The sequence below is a fragment of the Boleophthalmus pectinirostris genome, unplaced genomic scaffold (genome assembly GCF_026225935.1).
Source record: "Boleophthalmus pectinirostris isolate CB_2022bp ecotype Guang Dong unplaced genomic scaffold, ASM2622593v1 HiC_scaffold_22, whole genome shotgun sequence".
In the NCBI taxonomy this organism is placed as follows: domain Eukaryota; kingdom Metazoa; phylum Chordata; class Actinopteri; order Gobiiformes; family Gobiidae; genus Boleophthalmus; species Boleophthalmus pectinirostris.
Window position 1 is genome coordinate 32,400,343 of NW_026571190.1, and position 20,632 is coordinate 32,420,974.

Genomic DNA, 20,632 nt, shown 5'->3' on the forward strand with positions numbered 1-20,632 from the left:
GTCAATTTTGTATTATTCATTGAAGTGTCTTACAGCTTTAGTCATTCAGATGTGCATTCGCATACATCACGAGTTTTACAGTTTTGTTGTTTATTCACAGTGCTGACTTTGTTTTACAGAGCAATCATGTTATTTATCCAAATGCTTGTTTTATATTTAAAGTATTTCCATTAAATAAAACGATGAATGACGTTGTAAGTTTTTTTTTTTTTTCCAAATGTGTGAAAAGTAGGCTCCATTAGTCCCAGTTATTGTATCCTATGTATACTGACTATACACGATCAAAAGACAGTATAGACTTACATATCTGTGTAAGTCGTCCAGATACGATCAATAGCAAAAGAAATATTCTAATCTGTCAACTGGACAAAGGTTTCTTCAGTTCAAAGCCCCAAGTCCCATGACCTGTCCCACTTTTAAAGACTTTTTGAGGTGGTCGCCCTAAACAACAGAGAAGAATTCCTCTCCACTGGCAGATTCATTGATGCTCCCATTGGTGTACTATTTATTTATTTTTATTACTTTTTTCCCTCACTGTAGTGGACCAAACAGAAAGGTATAAAAATAAGTTTAAATTGAATAAAGTCAAAAAAGAAACAAAGGCTCAAATTAGGCAAATTATTACCAAAAAAATCTAACTGAACTGACCAAAACTAACCCAACCAGACAAAAGAACAGTGGTGTTTAAATACTTGAGGACCAACTAAAACTAAACACTAGAGGGAGGAATTACACTAAATAATTAACTAAACTACTAACTTAATCAAAGTAACAAAACTGCAAATAATTATAATACAGAAAATAATAAGTGATAATAAAGTAACCTTAAAGCAAACTAAACACCTAACTTTAAAAAACTAACTAAATAGTGCTCGGTCAACAAGCGTAAGTAAATCAGACTTATATTAATTAAAATGTGTGCACTCAAATTAGAATGTAAGTCTAAAAGAAATTAAAGTATGTGTAATGTAATTAACTTAAAATAAATGAAATTAAATAATACTAACACTATGGAGTCGTGGCAGAGGTATCCACCACACCCACAAACAAAGTAATAGTTATAAAAATGTGAAAACCTGCACTTTCAATATAGGAATCTTCTCTTCGTATTCTAAAGAGTGAATGCTTCGAGTTTAGGCTGTGCAATTAATCAAATTTTAATCAAGATCGAGACTGAGTTGTTTCTAATGGTCAGTGATTATCTTGGGTCTTTTTAATGGAGAGATCTACAGCCAATTTTCTGTCACTAAGTCAAAGTCAAAGTGAACTTCATCGTCAGTCACACCATGTAAAAGACATTACACAGGGGGATCGAAATTGTGTTTCCTCAAACTCCGAATGTGCAAATTAAGAACTACAATACACACACATATACCACACAGAGAACATCAAATGCACACAAACATCGATAATAAATAAAATAAACAAAATATTCAGGCAGACAGACAAGGGACATATACATTTCCACCAAGAAAAGAAATGAGGAAGCTATTTTTGGTAAATAATGAAGGTGCAATATGTAAAGTGCAGAGTGCTGAAATAGCAGCATGGATATAGGAATGTATGAAGTTGTTTTGGATGTAGTTAGGGTTAGGTTAACAAGTAACAGTATTAATAGGAGGTAGCTGTTTGCATGTGGCTTGCTTCAGGCTTTGGAACAGGAAATCAGACCATTTTTATGAGTCAGTCTTGTTCTGTATAAAATAAAATCAAACTTGTGATCAAATATATATAAAATGAAATCATAATGACTTCTCTTTTCTACATAACCACCTAAAACCTAAAAATCAGTGATACAGCTCAGTCTGAGTGAATGATTGAGACTTCAGAATGCTGATAATAAAACCCTTTATTTAGAGTTGCTATGGCGACTGTTGGGTAAAACTACACATAGCACTTTAACTTCCTTATTTATAGATTTATCTCACTGATAGAGCCTTTTGTTTATACTGGTAGGTTTACAATGTGTATGGAAATGAGATCTACCCATAGCATGTATGAAAGGGACCCAAATATATGTTTAGTTTCTCAATAAAACATAAAAAAAAAAAAAAAAGTCATCAAAAATTACAGTAAGCATAATACCTGTATTTAGAAGGAAAAAACACTCAAAAGTTGTTCTCTCCTACAACTTTTTATTTTCTTTTTTATTTTTAGTGGTTAAAATGATGAATTGAAATGAATGATAATTATTTTATGTCTTAAACAAACTGGACAAACTGCTCTCCATCACGGACACTCCTGCTCACCCACTGCACCAGACTATAGAGGGACAGATAATACTCCCTACAACTGTACAGCAATTCACCCACTGCACCAGACTACAGAGGGACAGACGAGCTTATCCTCCAACAGGCTCCTACAGCCCCACTCAAACAGTGAGAGATACAGGACTACATTCATACTATAATACTCCCTACAACTGTACAACAACTCACCCTTATGCAACAGATAATGCTCCCTACAACCGTACAACAACACAGCCTGTCTTTCTATGACCTCTTGTATAAAGCTGAGATTTTATATTTTATTACTTTTATTTACTTTGTACTTTTTACATAATTATGTCTCATTTGACACCTGTCTTTTGCTATTTGTGCTACTTATTTTGAATTTATTATTACCATTTATATGTTTTCCTCTTTGTTATTATATTATATGGTGATGTGTGAGCTACTGTGTCCAAAAAAAAAAAAAAAAAAAAAAAAATCCCTTGTGGATCAATAAAGTTTTCCCAAACCATAGTAAACTGCAGAGGGAAAAGTACTGTAAAAAAATTAATAATAAATAAAAATCGTGTCTAAATATTGTGACTCACAGAAGCACGATAAGCTATTTAATAACTGGCATATTCACTTCTTCTTTCTTCTTTTTTGTGTTATATTACTGTATATTGTAAAAACAAAAAACAAAAACAAAACAAAAAACAAAACAAAAAAACCCAAAAACATCACATTCACGAAAAAAAAAAAAAAAATTACACAACAACATTTCGTCGTCACACTGTAATGCGCCAATCCCCGAGAACCACAAACGCGTCCGCCAATCCGAAGCAGTAACGGGATATCGCTGGTGCCATCTGTTTTACATCAACACAGGAAGAGCATGGGCACTTCACTTCTTCTTTTAACATGTCAAAGGTTTTAGTTTTGCTTTGAGATTACTTTTATTGCGTGTAGGATGGGGTAGATCTGCATTTTAGCGCACGGCACGGCACGGCGCGGGGCGGTAATGCGCACGATGGATCCGCGTACATTCCTGGACCACGCGCTGTCCCATGTCAACATCGCAACTGTACTTGCCTTTACAGTAGTGTACTATTTGCTTACCACGTATCGCAAGCGTCAAAAACTCCTCGCAAATATCCCTCCAGGTCCCAAACCGTGGCCTGTCGTGGGTAACTTCGGCTTCTTCTTGATTCCTCCTTGTATTCGGAGGCTTCTGGAGCAGCAGCCCGTGGAGAAACACCGCAGCAGGAACGCGATGGTTTATTTTACAGAGATGTCAAAAGTGTACGGCGACGTGTACAGTATATTTGCGGGTACGACGCTCATGGTGGTGCTGAACGGGTACAAAGTGGTCAAAGATGCGCTCTCCAATCACCCTGAAGTGTTCTCGGACCGACCGGACATTCCATCCATCACTATTATGACCAAACGCAAAGGTAAGTCTGTTTTTATGAGCGTGCACTTTCAACATGTACCTTAAAGAGTCATTTTTACTTCGTTTTCTATGTTACAATGTTGTTTCCTCGTCACAAACATGCCAACATACCTGGAGTTTATGTCATTTTTCATTCCCACATCTTAAATTAACACACAAACCCTGCAAATTTAGGCTCAGTTCTTGTGATGTCTTATGTAAATACTGTACAGGAAGTGCTCCACTGTGTATTTAAACTCCATGCACCTTCACTAGAATCATTTGGATAATTTCAGCCCCTCGAAAATTAGAATATCAACTCTAAAGAACTTGAACTTGAAAACTACTACTTCATGACATCACAAGGTGGAACAGAGTAGTTTAACAGATTTGGAGATGTAGACGGACTAATAGAGTAATAATTAATAATACTCAAACATGTGTGAATGAAACAAAACGCAACTCTAGGTATGTTTATGATTAGGTAATAACATTATAACATGGATAAAAGGCTCACAAGAGTAAATTTAGTCTAATATAATCTATTTAATCTTAACTGGAAATTAAATAAGAGTGACTGAACCTGATAAAATTACTTATTTGCTTTTATTCTGTGGCATATACCATACTGTATATATGTAAGGTACTGGGTCACATGAGCTGTTTGTGTGTGATTTACAGCACAGACAAAGTATAGCCTTGACCTACTTGTTAAAAGGGCCCCACTGAGTAACTTTTATGGTGGGGCCAGGGTCTGCCACTTGTTTTCCTTTAGAGATACTGTATGTAATCACTTTGTCTAGAATATTCAGCAGTTCTTAGGGTTAGATAAACTTTATTGATCCACAAGGGAAAATATTTGGACACAGTAGCTCACACGTCACACAAAGACCTAAAACTGCAAAAAGGTTGGAGCCAAATGAGGTACGGAGGTAGTTGACCTGCAAACAAAACATGTTTGTCTTTAATACTTGTTGTATAAGACTATCTTTGAGTCCTGGGTCAGTCCTGTTTTGTCCTGGTTCAGTCCTGGTTCTGGCCTGGTTTGGACCTGGTTTAGTCCTGGTTCAGTCCTGGTTTACTATTGGTTTAGTTCTGATTTAGTCCTAGTTAGCCCTGGTTTAGTTCATGGTTATTCCTGGTTCAGTCCTGGTTTAGTACTGGTTTAGACCTGGTTTTGTCCTGGTTCAGTTCTGGTTCAGATCTGGTCTAGTCATGGTTTAGTCCTGATTTAGTTTTGGATTATTCCTGGTTTAATCCTGGTTTAGTCCTGGTTTAGTCCTGGTTTAGACCTGGTTTAGTCCTGGTTCAATCCTGGTTCAGTCCTGGTTTAGTCCTGGTTTAGACCTGGTTTAGTCCTGGTTCAATCCTGGTTCAGTCCTGGGTCAGTTCTGGTCTAGTCATGGTTTTGTCCTAGTTTAGTGCTGTTTAGTCCTGGTCCAGCCTTGGTGTAGTCCTGGTTTAGTCCTGGTTCAATCCTGATTTAGACCTTGTTTAGTCCAGGTTTAGTCCTGGTCCAGTCCTGGTTTATTCATGGTTTAGTCCTGGTTCAGGCCTGGTTTAGAGCTGGTTCAGTCCCGCTTCTGTCCTGGTCTAGAGCTGGTTTAGTCCTTGGTTCTTCCTGGTTTAGTCCTGGTTTAGACCTAGTTCACCCCCGGTTGTCTCCTGGTCTAGAGCTGGTTCAGTTCTGGTTTAGACCTGATTCAGTCCTGATTCAGTCCATGTAGCCACAGGTTTACAGACTAATCTAAACCATAACATCTCTTTCTTTCTTCACAGGAATCGTCTTTGCCCCTTATGGACCCGTGTGGAGAAAACAGCGCAGGTTTTGCCACACCACCCTGAGGAACTTTGGCCTTGGGAAGTTAAGTCTAGAACCCTGCATCTTACAAGGCCTGGAGACCGTCAAGACCCAGCTGCTTCACCTCCATAAAGACCGTGGACCTTCCGGATTCGACCTGGCCCCTCTCATAACGAACGCTGTATCTAACGTGATCTGCTCCATGGCTTTAGGTCAACGCTTTCACCACGACGACCAGGAATTTCGCACTTTACTCAACCTGATGGCGCGTGGGCTGGAGATCTGCGTCAACAGCCCCGCCGTGCTCATCAACGTCTTTCCATTTCTGTATTATTTACCGTTCGGCGTCTTCCGGGAGTTACGGCAGGTGGAGAGAGACATCACGGCGTTTCTGAAGAGGATTATTAAAAAGCACAGGGAATCTCTGGATCCACTTAACCCACGCGATCTTATTGACATGTACCTTCTGGAGATGTTGGCCCAGCAGGCAGCCGGAGAAGAAGACAGCAGCTTCACGGAGGATTACCTCTTTTATATAATAGGGGATCTTTTCATTGCTGGCACTGACACCACCACTAATTCAGCCCTGTGGATTCTGCTCTACATGGTTTTATACCCTGACATCCAAGGTAAGACCAGAAGATGGATTTTTCTTAGGGCTACTGACAGGAAAAAGAAGTGACATTGTTTATGACATCTGTGAGCTGTGTTTCCCATTAATACAAGAGACTATAGTGGCCCCACATAGTCTAAAATAGTCTCCAAAGTATAAAATAAACTATATATTGACACTGAATATTCAATTAGACTTAGTTGTTCACTGTACTTTCAAAAACAGAGATAGACCGATATATTGGCTAGCTCAAATATCCGGCCGATATTTGGATTCCAGCAGAAACCAATATTTAGTTTAGGTCAACCTGCTCCCTAAATCAAACACACAGCCTTATTTAAACACTTTAATAAGAGAACATACTGCACTAAATGTGACACAAGTTCACGTATGAGTTTGTGATAAAAAAAAAAAAAAGGGATGTTGGTGAGTTTGTGGTGAATTTGAATTGCATAATTTTAGGAAGTTAATCAGCCGTACATATCGGCTCACAAATATCAGCAGAGCTTACTGGCTATTGGCTGCTCTGGATTCTAAACAATTAGTATTGGATATGGAAAAAAACATCTGTGGATTTCAAATGAAAAACTTATAAAAGAGACTTTACTGGTCAAAAACCACTGCTTAAAATTTAAATAAATTAAAAAACCTTTTACAGATCTAAAAGCGCTTTACAGTGCAATGAACAACATATACAAGAATGGCAGAATTACAGACACAGTCAACTAAAAGCTTGTCTAAAAAGCAGTGTCTTGAGCTGCTTTTTAATGCAGTAAGAGACATTTATAATCTATTTACACTATTCAAATAAAAATGATTTATGCCACCATCATTTTAACAAAGTCTGTGGGAAACACAGTTTGAGTACATTGGAAATATGAAGCAGCTTGCTTTTTGAAGCAGAGGAATAAGTTAACCACTAGGTCAAGTAGGGATTGTCCGAATATTTATTTATGTATTTGTGATTCCAATATCTGATATATTTGTCTTGCTCCTTAGTCGATTAACCAGTATTTACTGATAATAATATATGTAGTTAATATGATTAACTGAGATTCAGGAGCAGGACCACGCCTCAGCCGCCCTCTCCTCTCACCAACGAACCACAACTCACCTCAACCACGCCTCTAATTTCACAGAAGCCTATATGTAGCAGCCTTTCCCATCAACCCAGTTTGGTCTCTGCTAACTCGACCCCACCCTCCAATTCCCTATTTTGTTCATTTTTCAGTCATAAGACGCCTACAAGCGGGGGGTCCCGTTCCGGCTGGGCCAATTGAAAATTAAGACGGAGCCCCCACCTAGAGTCTCAACCCAGCCATCTCTGCCCCGCTCCGTACATTATCAATAAACTTCTTCGCACTATGTCGTCGTTGGTGTGGTCCTAGCTAGTGAATGAGATTTTAAAATCCATATTAAGTCCACAAAATTTACTTTTGGTAAAATAATAACATGAATGTATTTATTTGCAATTTAAAATTTGTGGTTGATGAATGATTGTGTAAATTTTTCTAGCATAACTCAGGACAGAACAACACTGGTGGCAGCTATTTTACCACAAGAGCATCATGTGGGTATTTCAGTTTTTCTTTTAAAAGGTTTTAGTTTGACTTTTTGTTTACATTACCAAACTGGCTAAAGTATATGGTAAAACGTTGAGTCTAGTGCACTGATAACAAACTGGGAATGACCCATTGGCATATAAAGATTGGGGAAGCTTAAAAAAAAGTCTGTAAAAAAATATCAGCAAAATGTTCAATATCGTACCAATACTGATATCTGTTTTTGGGTTCTTTTTTTCAGACCAAGAGTTTGTTTTCATACCTGACAGTTTTGACTGCTCACTATTGGTCTTCCTCAGAGTGATCATGTGATGTTGCTGTGACGTGTCCGGTCAGCTGATTTATAAACTCTTGGTCTGAAAAAAGCCAAACCCAAAAACATATAATTATCGGAAAACCAAATGAACCTCATTGGACCAATACTGATATCACCAAAATTACCTCTCCCTACTGCTGGGCAAGCTGACGACAATAAGATCTGAATGTTTCTTACTTCTATCAGAAAGTAGAGTAACATGGGCCTTTTAAACTGTTTCCAGACAAAGTGCAGGAAGAGATTGACGCAGTGATCGGCCAACACCGGGCTCCATCCATGACCGATAAAGGCAGCCTTCCTTTCACTGAAGCCACCATCATGGAGGTGCAGAGGCTCACGGTGGCAGTTCCTCTGGCTATTCCCCACATGACCTCGATAGATACAGGTACATTTTTCAATTCTAAGTAATTTTATTGTTATGTGTGTTTAGGACCTGCTGTAATAGTCTTTGGTCTGTTTATTTTCAGAGTTTTGTGGCTACACGATCCCCAAGGGCACAGTTATTATACCCAATCTGTGGTCTGTGCACAGGGACCCGACGGTTTGGGACGAGCCTGATGAATTTAAACCTACGCGCTTCCTCGACCAAGAAGGAAATCTGCTCAGGAAAGAGTACTTCATGCCTTTCGGGACTGGTATGCCAAATTTTGAAATGTAAAACGGATTTGTCGATGATATTTTGACAGTATTTTGACTCCTTTTAGGTCGCAGGGTGTGCATGGGCGAACAGCTGGCCAAGATGGAGCTGTTCTTGATGGTCACCAGTTTACTCCAGGCTTTCACGTTCAGGTTACCAGAGGGACAGTCTGCTTCTCCTCTGCAGGGGCGCTTCGGACTGACCTGGGCCCCCTCGCCTTTCACTGTGTGTGTGAGCCCCAGGAGCTCCAGATAACCTCAGAGGGGCTGAGATTACACAACATACTACTTCAGGATGGTCCATAGTCTGTATAAACAAGTGGACTAAGAGATTATGGTGTCACGCGTTCAGATCCAATCAAATGAAGCTCAAGATGCAGCACTTATAAGAGCAAATTTGGAGCCGAGTTTACGATTAGAAATAGGAATTTATTTACGGACAAAACAGTGCAATAAAAACAATCAGATCATGCAGAGTGAGTTAAAACATTAACATTTTAATATCAAAATGAGGAGCCTGACAGCAGCACTTACAGAGAGGAGTTACAGTTTTTTAATGTAAAGTTAAGAGTCGATAGAGCAGTTTCGCTATGTTCATTTATATATACAGTCTATGAGATGGTCCTAGTTTTTCATATTGTCTTCAGGAAAGACACAGTACGCACAATAGGAACATATCAGACTGTAGCCTTCACATATCATTGCATATGGACTATGCATTTTAACTCTACTGACAATAATGAAACAAAGGAAATTAATTTGTAATATAAACAAATACTATTGCTGTAAGCCTCGAATGTGGCTTAAACTATGGCACTTTAACCTGAATTTGAGGAATCGCATTGCTAGGGTGACCAGACGTCTATTTTTAACCAGGATAGCCCCAGTTTTGTGTCCCCTGTCCCAGCAGATTACTTCAAAACCAGTGATTTGTTCCAGTTTTACACAAGAAATTTATTTTATATTTTATACCCACCAACAGTGAAAATACAGAAAACTGTGCTTGAAAGTTGCCAGAAAAAATGCAGTCAGATGCATTAACAGAAGTCTCATGTTATAATATTTATGTATATTCACAAGTGAGTATAAAATGGACCTAGTCTTCTTAATTACTCAAACTTGTCACAATTTTATTATTACCAACCCCCCAACCCAGATGTGTCGCAGTTTTTAATTTTGAAAATCTGGTCACCCAACCCATTGCCCTTTCCACGACTTGATGATCTAAACCAGGGGTCTTCAACCTATAACTCGGGAGCCACCAGTAACTCTCCATCCTCTTCCAAGTAGCCCGCCAAGGGATATATGCAGTGTTGGGAAGGTGACTTTTAAAAAGTATTCCCCTACAGATTACAGATTACATACCCTAAAATGTAGTTTGTAACTGAATCCATTAAATTACCTAAAGTGAGTAACATAATCTGAATGCTGTGGATTACTTGATTTGCTGTAGAGAAGCAAAGACTAGGATATCGTAACATAAGAAATTTTGTCTGCTAAAAGACAATAAAAAGCCCAGCCTTTACTTAACCAAATTAAAAATATTACTGATAGAAGAGGAGGAGGAGACACGGTCCGCACAGCATGGTTTAGTCCTGTTAAATCCTGTTAAATCCTGTTTTAGTCCTTGTTTTAGTCCTGGTTTTAGTCCTGGATTAGTCCTATTTTAGTCCTAGTTTAGTCCTATTTTAGTCGTGGTTTAGACCTGGTTTAGTCCTGGTTTAGCCCTGGTTTATTGTCCAGCAATGAGTGGAATTACTGAAAAAAAAAAAAAAAAAGAGGGATTTAGCCCAAAATGTGAAAACAGGAAAATACCGCCACGTAATCCATTTATTTCAACAAAGTAACTGTAATCCAATTACCACTCACTGAAACAGTAACTGTAACTGAATACAGTTACTCATAATTAGTACTCTGATTACGTAACTCCGGTACATGTAATCTGTTACTCCCCAACACTGGATATGTATTGCACTTAATTACTAAAATCTGATTAATTACCATTGTAAATGTGTCATTTTGATTCCTAACTTGTGCAGTAATAAATGGACAATGGTTTATGTTTTATAGGCACCTCGTCAGAAGCTTGCCATGGCTCTTCTACTTTTCTTCACTACTCAGTTTCTTGCGACGACTAAAATGAGTAGCTCTTTGGCATTTACGTTTTATAAAAAGTAGCTCACCAGAGAAAAAGTTTGGAGACCCCTGAGCTTAACTGATTGTATTAATAGCACTATGTCTATGATTAATGCTCTAATAATGATTTCAGCATTTTAAATAAGTCTGTCTTTTCAAATACATTTGTTATATCTTGTATCAGATGTTGTGTTATTGTGTTATTTATTACCACAGGATGAAAAAAAAAAACATGGTGATAGAATATTATACTTTAAACGTGGTACAAAGTTTCAAATGTGTGTGAAAGGTCGCGCGGTCACGTGATCAGTGTCACCGCCTCTCGTGTCCTCTGGTCCCACAGTCCTGCGGTCTGAGGACTCCGTGTTTGAGGACTGTCAGTGCTCTGCTCGGTTCATGCACCATGGCGTTCGTCACTCAGTTTTGCAGAGGTTTTTCCACGTCGTGCGTCAGAAATGTGGTGATAAAACACGTAACGATCATCGGAGGAGGGCAGATGGGCGCAGGGATTGCACAGGTGAGAAAAAACAAGGGGAGTTTAACATGCGTCAGGTCTATGTCTGCAGCATAGACTAGATCCGTGTGTTGCAGTAGATCCGTGTGTCTTTGTAGATCCGTGTGTTTTTGTAGATCCGTGTGTTGCAGGAGCTCGCTGTCAATAACAAAAACAGGCGTAGCATTTGGTAATAATTGCATTGTGGCCCGTGTGTTGTTTTTAAAAGGATGCTTAATTGTAATCTTCTCGTTAAATATATTTTTTTAAAGATTATTTGCACATTTTTCTAAACGGGTTTAAGTTAGTGGAGCTCTTCCAAATGAGTCCGACATAAACACGAGCTTCATGTGGTTCCACTTTCTGCACACGCCTCTGTAACTAAAGTAAAACACATCGAGAAAACCACTAATGAAAGGAAGACCCGTTTTCAATAAAGCTATCTTACATTTGCAAAAAAAAAATATATATAGATCTACTAAAAAATAAACAATAGACTAAAAATGAACGTATTGTACAGGTAGCTGCATCCACTGGCCACACGGTGACGCTGGTGGACACATCTGAAGACATCCTCAAGAAGTCTGTCAAAGGAATTGAAGGGAGCCTTAAAAGAGTGGTGAAAAAGAAGTATGCAGACAAGCCAGAGGTCAGTCATGTCAAATGAACAAGTCGTGTACATGTTAATAATATAGTTCTACATTTAACGTTTCATAAATGTTTGATGTATTAATGCATTTTGTTGTAGGCGGGTGAAGAGTTTATCCAAAAAGTCTTGAAAAATATAGACCACCTCGTCGGACGCAAAAGCCGCAGTCCAGAGCACAGATCTGGTTTTGGAAGCCATCGTGGAAAATCTGAAAATCAAACAGGATCTCTTCAGTGCTCTTGATAAGGTCGCACCTGCGTAAGTCCTCACATGTTTTCAGTTCACAAAAGTTTTACAGTTTTCACTTAATCTTCTTTACGGCTTCCCTTTCCACCGCAGACACACGCTCTTTGCCAGTAACACCTCCTCCCTGCCCATCACGGACATCGCCAGCTCGACAGCCAGACTCGATCCGGTTTGGGGGTCTTCACTTTTTCAATCCAGTTCCGATGATGAAACTTGTGGAGGTAGAATTGGCAGAATAAAAAACTTCCATATGAAAATAAAACACATTAGACACATTTTATTAATACATATTTTACAGGTTATTGGAACATCTTCAACAAGTCAGGAGACATTTGATTCTCTCTTGAACTTCAGCAAAGCTCTGGGGAAAACACCAGTGTCTTGCAAAGTAAGAATTGTGAAATTGTACTTTATTGGATTTTTACTTTTTACTGAGAAATATTCTACGCTTTGAACATTACTTTAGGACACACCTGGCTTCATCGTGAACCGTCTTCTAGTTCCTTACATGATGGAGGCCATTCGGCTGCATGAAAGAGGTATGATTTATATTTATAGTACACCAGAATCATTATATCAGTTATCTATGCACTTTCTTTCTCATAATCTGACTACTAAGAATCACTGAAATGAATTCTACAGTGACATTAATTATGTTTTAAGTCCTATATTACACAAAATTGACTTTTAGCCATGTTAGAATGTTGTTGCCTCCTCAAAAACATACCTGGAGTTGTTTTGTTTCATTCACATGTTTGATTATTCCATTATTATTATTATTAATCTGTCAACATCTAAAAAACTCTAAATGTTCTGTTCCAACTTGTGATGTCATGAAGCTGTAGTTTTCAAGTTAATAGATACTTTTGTACCTTTTAATTCGGGAGAGATTGACAATTCCAAGGCTGAAATGATCCTAATGATTTAAGGGAAGTTATATGGAGTGGAGCACTTCCTGTATTACCACAAGACATCACAACATGGAGTGTTTAAAGTTTTAGAAAAAAAAACTGTATATTTTCAGGGTAGCTGCAGGGTCTTTAAAAGTCTTAAAAAGGTCATAAAGTTCATGTTCCTAAATTAAGGCCTTAAAAAGTCTTACATTATGTTGTCCAAGTCGCATTTTTTTCAGAAAGGTCTTAAATTTCATTAGCCTATTTTTTTGTTTTCTCAACCGGGCTGTAGTGCAGTGTTAAACAGACAACGACAAATAACTTAAAAAACCCTTAATTTAACGATGAATGTCTAATTTGGAATATGCACAAGCAATACTTAGTTTGTCTTGTTAGAATGTTATAAATTATTTTTTGGCCATTTTAAAAGCGATTCATACGACTATAAATGAGTTCTGAATGAGATTTATAATAAAAGTATTTTTTGTTATTTTAAGCAGTACACAATGGTCATTATTCGAATTCAATCTGGAGTTTTTCGCCGACATAATGGGTGTGATGTTGGTCTTAATTTTCATTTAAGTGGTCTTAAAAAGGTCTTAAAAAAGTCTTAAATCTGGGGTAGTCAAACCTGGGGATACCCTGATTTTAGGCTTTAGTCTTGGTAAGATAACAACATTCAAACGTGACTACCGTATGTTCCGGGCTATTAGGCGCACTCTTAAGCCTCTAACCCCATTAAAAAAAGCGCCCTATACACGAATCCACTCAGGTGTCCCAGCACGACTTTAGTAAACTACCAAACCGCACCACACGCAAACACACACGGAGCAGACAGCGATCGTGCAGCGATAAACACCTGCAGCCACACTCATTACTCCACGCCGACGAGGAACAGAACGGAGGAACGAACCGAAAAACCGAGTGCAATGTGCCGCTTCTTGCCACAACTGAACAACTGAGTCACTGCGAACACGCCGACAATCCAGCGGTCCCAGACAGCACCCTCCCTACACGCCACAACTGAACAAAGCCCAGAGACACCGTGAACGTGCCAAACAAAGTCCGACTGACCCATCTAAATGTTGCGTTTCGTTTAAAGTCCGGTGTGGTTTATTTCGAAAATAGACCATTTATTGACAGTGCGTCTTATAATCCAGAGCGCCTAATAGTGCGGAAAATACGGTAAAAGCCGGTTTTGCATAATAACATATGTGGGCCCCTTTTAAATATATAAACTGCATATACTTACTACTACTTACAAATTCTGCATTTTTACCTGTTGGTTGTTATTCCCAGGCCATGGATCCAAAGAGGACATTGACATCGCCATGAAACTCGGTGCTGGTTATCCGATGGGACCGTTTGAGCTTCTGGACTACGTTGGACTGGACACTGCAAAGTTCATCATGGACGGTAACATTCATGAAAGTTTATAGTATTTAATAAATGTAATAAATAAACACTGCTAAACGTAACTTCATATTGTGTGTGTTTTGTTTCTGTTTAGGCTGGAGCGCTATGGACCCCGGAAACCCACTATTTGCACCGAGCGAGCTGCTCGACAAACTGGTCGCTGATGGGAAATATGGCAAAAAGACCGGAGAAGGATTTTACAAGTACAAGTAATTTACATGTAACTGGGAAAATGAAATGACACCACTGTTCTCATGATTTAATCACTTGACAAAAAGCTGTAGTAGGACACTAAAGTCTATGGCAGGACGAACCATGTGCCTTCTTCAATGTTGAAAACGTCTTGCAGTTGTCTGAATCATGAATATTGTATGTATGATAACAATAATAATAACATAATTTTTCAAAGATTGGTGTCCTGGGTTTGTTATTTACCCACTCAACTGCATTTTTAATCATTCATTCATTTAATACAGTTTACACCATCACAAATTCAAAGTGCATTGTGTAACTTTCCTGGTTGTGGGTCCATCAAGTGTTTTTTTTGTTTGTTTTTTTTTTCGTATAGATGTTATTACTTTGTCTGGAATGTTCCACAGTATGGTATTAAACCTTTCTAACATCATGGAGACCAACCCAGATCAAGTTACAGGCCAGGTTTGTGAAGAGGCAAGCCTGCTCACAGTCAGAATACCTGTTTTTCTAGATATTTTTGAGCTATAAAACCACCTGTAATTGAATAAATGTAAAGTAGATCTGTTTAATGTCATACTGTGGAACATTCCAGGCAAAGCAATGACATAACCATAGAAACAACCAACCAAAAAGTTGCATAGTGCATCTTTAATGACACTTAATGGAAAAGTATTGTCTTTGAGCATCAGTGGTTCAATATCTTATGTATTACACTACATTTACTATATTTAGTTATAGTCAGGATTATAGGGCCCATATTATGCTGATTTCTGATGTTATAATGTTGTTTCCTCATCAAAACTTCTGGAATTCCTTTCTTTCATGCACACATTTAACACACACCTTGCATATTTCTGCTCTCAAACAGAAAACACTCTGTTCACCTTAAGATGGTAACAATGGAGGAGCTTCACTGTGTTTTTAAACTCACCTTCATGCACCTTCATTAGAATCATTTAGATGATTTCAGCCCTGGAATTGACCATCTCTACTGAACAAAAGGTAAAAAGGGAGCTGTTAACTTGAAAACTACTGCTTCAAGACATTCACGGGGAGGAATAGAGCGTTTTGAGCTTTGTAGATGTAGACAGACTCATTTTCAGCTGTGTGAATGTAACAACACTGCAAAAAACAAAATCTAGCCAAGTTAAGACGACTTGAATTTAAAAACTTTTATCATGATTTGAGCAAATTTCAATTGACAGGTAAAATCTGCCAGCGGAATAAGAGTTTTTGTAGTTAAAATATGAAAATACATCTTGCTGCACTTAAAATAAGAAAAACAACAACTTAAAACACTTAAAATAACAAACAAAATCTAATGTTGCTTGAATTAAGAAAAACACACTTATTCCATCGGTAGATATTTTTTTCTTGTTAAGCTGAATCTACTCAAATAAAGCAAAATGTTCTTAATTTAAGTCATTTTAACTTATCTAGATATTGTTTTTTTTTCCAGTGAAAAGACAACTCCCAGTCTGTTTTTGATGAGAGAACAGCGTTGTAACTTGGCTTAAAGCTCACAAGAGTCAATTTTGCATAATATGAGCCTTACACCAATTTGTGTTACACCAATCTAGTACTTTGTCCTATTGCTAAAAGAAGAAATACATGTACAATTCATAAAATAATAAGTGTTATTTCCCAAAGAAGACACAGGGGGGCGCTGACTCACTATAAATGTTGAATCGTGGATAAGTAGATGCAGACTGTCTATAAATAGAAGTCTTTGATGTTGGCTGTCTTATTAAAAGCGTCTACTTCAAAAATAATCTGAAACTAAAGCTTTATAAAAATGTACAGCTTCAAGAAGAGACAGGATGTTCTTTTAAATCTCCCCGCAAACTTTAGAGTGACCATTTCTGTAATAACACATATTCTGTATTGTAGACCTGAGAATTTCTGGAACTCTTGAGAGGTTTTTTTATGGCTGTGTGTTGAAAGCTGTGCCCTAAATCACACCATTTGTTTTCATTCAAAAATAACCACCTGCACATGAATATTTCAGTTACTACATTACTCTACAAGCGCCTCGAACACCCAACCGGACAAATGAGCCAAGTGTGCATTTTTTATTTTCTTTAAAAAACAACAAAAACATGTTGAAACAGTTCAAATATGACCATTTGGGACGCGAATGCTATACCAAGATGACAGTGACCCAAAAAGATGACAATTAAAAAGGAATTGGTCAAGTAATAGTAAAATAGAACATTAAATCAAAATGTTACAGAGATGCTTGAATGGAATAAACAACATGGCAAAAGACCACACTATTAGCTACCAGAGAAAAAGACAAAAGGTCCATTGCAATAAAAGAAAAGAAAAAAGACTGCCAAGTGCTGGGGTAAATATATATATCTGTTTCATTTGTCATGATTTCCAACAATAAAATATAGGCCTCTGAGCAATCACTCTCGCCTTTGTCCTAATGTTGCCTGCAAAAATACCAAGAAAAGTGACATGTCCTGACAGTTTTAAAAAGTACACATACTGAGCATTATTTTACATCTGAGCAAGACTCGAGGTCACTATTTGTTACAAATAGTTATCAAAAAAGCCTTTCAATTTTCTGCAAGATGCTTCAACAAGAAAAAATGGCTTTCCTGTGTCCAAAGCTTATTTTCATATATACCACAATATATATAAAAAACAATATTAAAAATATCACTAAAATGTACACCAAGAAACTGAAACGAGAATTCAAGGTACAAAAAAGCATTCAAAATAAAAGAGCAAATTAAAATCCTTTTTGCACCGACTGGTCATGAACAAAAATGGCGCTTTCAGGACGTTTCTTGGACAAGATGAGATCCCTCCATCTTCCTTAGTGCAGTCTAAAAAGAGGTGTTTGGTCAGTTTGGGCATAAATCCCAGAATGGTCTCAAAAATCCAGTGAGAAGAGGGAAGGTGACTTCAAGGGAGCGAATGTTGGACTATAATGGACTATACAAAGCAAACCAGGCGACAAATAACTTACAATAACTTAGAAACAGGAGTGAGAGGGGGCGGGGCTTGGTGCGCACATCAAAAGTGGCAGCTGGATTTCAGTGCAGTGCCTTGGATTGCAGTAAAGCTGATTTGAGAGAGATGAAGTTTTACTGTTTAGTGAGTGAGTAATCATGATTGTCTTATTTGAGTTCAGTGTCTCTGGGAGTACAGTGAGACGGTGAGGCGTTCTCAGCGGTGGTGGTCAGCATGTGGCGGTTTGAAGCGGGGGGGGGGGCAAAGTTCAAGGGGTTCGAGGAGACGGGGGAGGAGGTGGGAGGGGACAGGTGGCGGGAAGGGAAGGGAGGGGGCAAGTGGGAGGGGGCAGGGTCCTCTGAGAAGTGGAGGTTCAGGTTGGACTGTTCAGGTCTTCATGGAATCTAGCAGGCCTCCATCTCTAGCAGAGGGCCCGGAGCTGCTGCCTTCGCTTTGCATGTGGAGAAGTTGTTTCTCTTTCCTCCTGTGAAACAAACACATAAAAAACAAACATTAGGCACTTTAAATACTAGTATGTTAATATAGGTTTACATTATTTTGTTTTAAAATGATAGATTTGCAACCACTTTCATAACCGGTGACAAATCAGCTGCATACCTTTAGCTGTGTTTTGTTTTATTCACAAATGTTTAACGCACAAATCCTGCAAATTTAGACTGGGTTTTTCTCTCAAACTGAAAACACTTTGTTCAACCGTGTGACGTCATGTTGTGGTAATACAGGAAGTGCTCCACTGTGTCACTTCTGATATATTTTTGATGAGGTAACTACATTGTAACATGGTTTAAAGCAGGCATGTCCAAACTAAATGAGGCCCTCAAACAATTTTTTCCAGATGAATTGGCCCAAATTATCTCGCATCAATTAAAAATGAACTTTTTGCTGCAAGTTTTTTTTTTAATCTACATTGATAAAGCGAATATTTTACTGTTTCGAGTGTGGATTTTAAGGATCTTAGCATGAATAAAGACTGATGGATCATTCTAATGTGTTAAACCTGCACATATTTTAATTTTTCACTGTATTGTCATCAGTCTACGGCCCTCGATCGGCCCTCTGCTTCGTCTGTGTTTAGATACGTGGCCCTTGATGAAAAAAGTTTGGACACCCCTGGTTTAAAGAGTCCTTAAACATCCTCTCAGAGCTTTACTCCGCCCCTAAGCAAAATCTGAAAAATCTGGTGTGGGGAGGACTCTGGAGTGGTGATTGACAGCCGACTGACAACCACAACAATCCAATACGGTGCGGACTGATGCGATCCGGACTTAGAAACAGAGCGGACATTTGTGCTTGGATCACGGCGTTTCCCTTTTTTCCTCCAGACACGCGGGGCATCGCGTTGCCCAGCGGTGCCAGGTGGGGGCGGGACTGAAGGGAGCTTCTCACGTACCGCTCGTAGACGCCAGTGACTGTGCTCGTCATGTAATAACTCTGTGTCTGACTCATTGGCGGCTGTTAGTCCAACCCAAAGAGACAAATGTACTGACTGTATCTGATCCTAAAGAGGCTGGTACAGACATGACTTTTGACTCAAAAGATTTTCAACCAATATGCTCTAAAATACCAAAATAACTCATGGGGTAGGTATACATTTCTATTTTAGACCAATTTACAAAGCTAATCAGTAGGAAAAAAAGTGATTTTGGTGTCTAGTGGCTCTTTAAAGATGCTTTAAGACCTTTCATACAATTGCCACTTTTAAATGCAAATACTTTTTACAATTAAAAGTCATTGTACTTGCGAATAAAGAGCACGATGGTAAATGAGCTGTGATAACAACGAACGGGAAACTCCAAAAACAAAAATTAAGCTTGTGACTACAAACTGAGGGTTTATTAGCAGCATCTGTTTACAGTTTTACATGGTGTCACCATCTTTGTGTGGGGGCTGCAATTAATCACATTGTGGGGGGGACGAGAATCTGTAGAGTCAGTTCTTGGAGACCAGCCTCACTTACAGGCTCCAAAACAAGTTCCCATGACGTATAAGCCTTATTATTAGATCATCAACGTGATTTTAAGTCCAAATATGGTTTAGATTAAGGTTAGGCAAGTAGTAGCTATGGTTAAAGTTAAGATCAGTCTTCACGAAACAAATTTAAGCCAATATATGTCTGTGTAATCGTCGTCCAGGTAGAATCCGTGAAAAAAACAAACTGAAGAAGCTGCTTGAGTGCGCAATGAAATATCTTCACGCACTCTTCACTTTTGTCCAAATCTTTTGACAGAAATGTTTGATGATTTTTTTTTGTTTGCCAATGTAATATCTGTAAAAAGCAAGAAAATCAAAACGCGTGTGCCACCCTGTGTGTGTTTTATCTGTTAACAAGAAACAAAACGTGGCATTTACTGTCCCTAAAATGCAAAATAGGCGTGCGATTTTCTAAATGCCAAGTTCTTTTGTGAAAGTTCTGGACAAATCATTTATACCCGTAACTGAATCTTCTTTGTCAGCCGCACAGAGCTGTTGTTACTCCGTCCTATTGAGTTAAAAACCTTTCTTGTATGTTTGCTTTCAGACTGTTTGCTTCTTACATGTTATCACACAAATTCCTACACGTAAAACATGACTCAGGGGTGACACAAAGCACCATGGGTAAGGGCGTGGATTATTATCAGCCGCTATCTCACTTCAGCACAATCAGTCATTAGTATTTTTTTTGTTCGGCGTTCGGGATGATTGAAAGAGGAGGGCTTAGCGGCGGTGTTGAGCGGTACGGAAAGGTCAGAGGTCGCGGGCAGGATGTGGGCGGGTCCTGCCTTTGATCTCGTCCGTCGCGGGGGTTGGCGTGACCCAGCAGGGCTCGCTGGCTCTCCTCCGTGGCCTCATCTGACTCACACGCTCCCGGTTTCACTCTTTCAACGCCGCGTATTCTGTTCGGCATTTAAACTGGCGCGGCAGGTGGGAGACGGGAAAACAAAACCAGACAAAAAACACAACAGTGACCCGCTAAAGTTCATGGGGTAATGTTAAATAGCCGGACAAGGGTTTGGACTTGTTTGCATTGAGGTGTGAAGGTGAAAGGATTACGACGCGCTTTGTAAGAGAC

At 38.7% G+C, this 20,632-nt stretch overlaps 3 protein-coding genes across 7 annotated transcripts in view; 2 read left to right on the forward strand and 1 right to left on the reverse strand.

Annotated features, from left to right (window-relative positions):
• The first annotated feature begins 3,083 nt into the window (after positions 1-3,083).
• LOC110165350 (cytochrome P450 2U1) lies at positions 3,084-10,886 on the forward strand. 3 transcript variants are annotated; one of them, XM_055158342.1, is made up of 6 exons: positions 3,084-3,664; positions 5,422-6,072; positions 7,582-7,626; positions 8,158-8,319; positions 8,402-8,569; positions 8,639-10,886. In XM_055158342.1, exons 1-6 carry the CDS (start codon positions 3,232-3,234, stop codon positions 8,824-8,826), a joined length of 1,647 nt encoding a protein of 548 aa, XP_055014317.1. In that variant the 5' UTR covers positions 3,084-3,231; the 3' UTR covers positions 8,827-10,886. The 3 variants fall into 3 exon arrangements, with proteins under 3 accessions (XP_055014317.1, XP_055014318.1, XP_020786184.2); XM_055158343.1 differs by having other exon boundaries at positions 8,466-8,569; XM_020930525.2 differs by lacking the exon at positions 7,582-7,626.
• Positions 10,887-10,995: 109 nt separating this feature from the next.
• On the forward strand, positions 10,996-14,813 carry hadh (hydroxyacyl-CoA dehydrogenase). The gene is given in 10 exon segments (XM_020930556.2): positions 10,996-11,223; positions 11,720-11,848; positions 11,948-11,986; positions 11,988-12,106; positions 12,188-12,260; positions 12,262-12,315; positions 12,393-12,482; positions 12,561-12,633; positions 14,287-14,403; positions 14,498-14,813. Coding segments are annotated over 10 exon segments (927 nt in total). The 5' UTR covers positions 10,996-11,109; the 3' UTR covers positions 14,617-14,813.
• A 1,843-nt stretch (positions 14,814-16,656) lies between these two features.
• lef1 (lymphoid enhancer-binding factor 1) overlaps positions 16,657-20,632 on the reverse strand; it is a 75,814-nt gene continuing 71,838 nt past the window's right edge. For all 3 annotated transcript variants that reach the window (XM_055158791.1, XM_055158790.1, XM_055158788.1), the window contains exon 11: positions 16,657-18,046. The gene's annotated coding sequence lies outside the window, so the exon portion shown is untranslated. The remainder of the gene's footprint in view (positions 18,047-20,632) is intronic.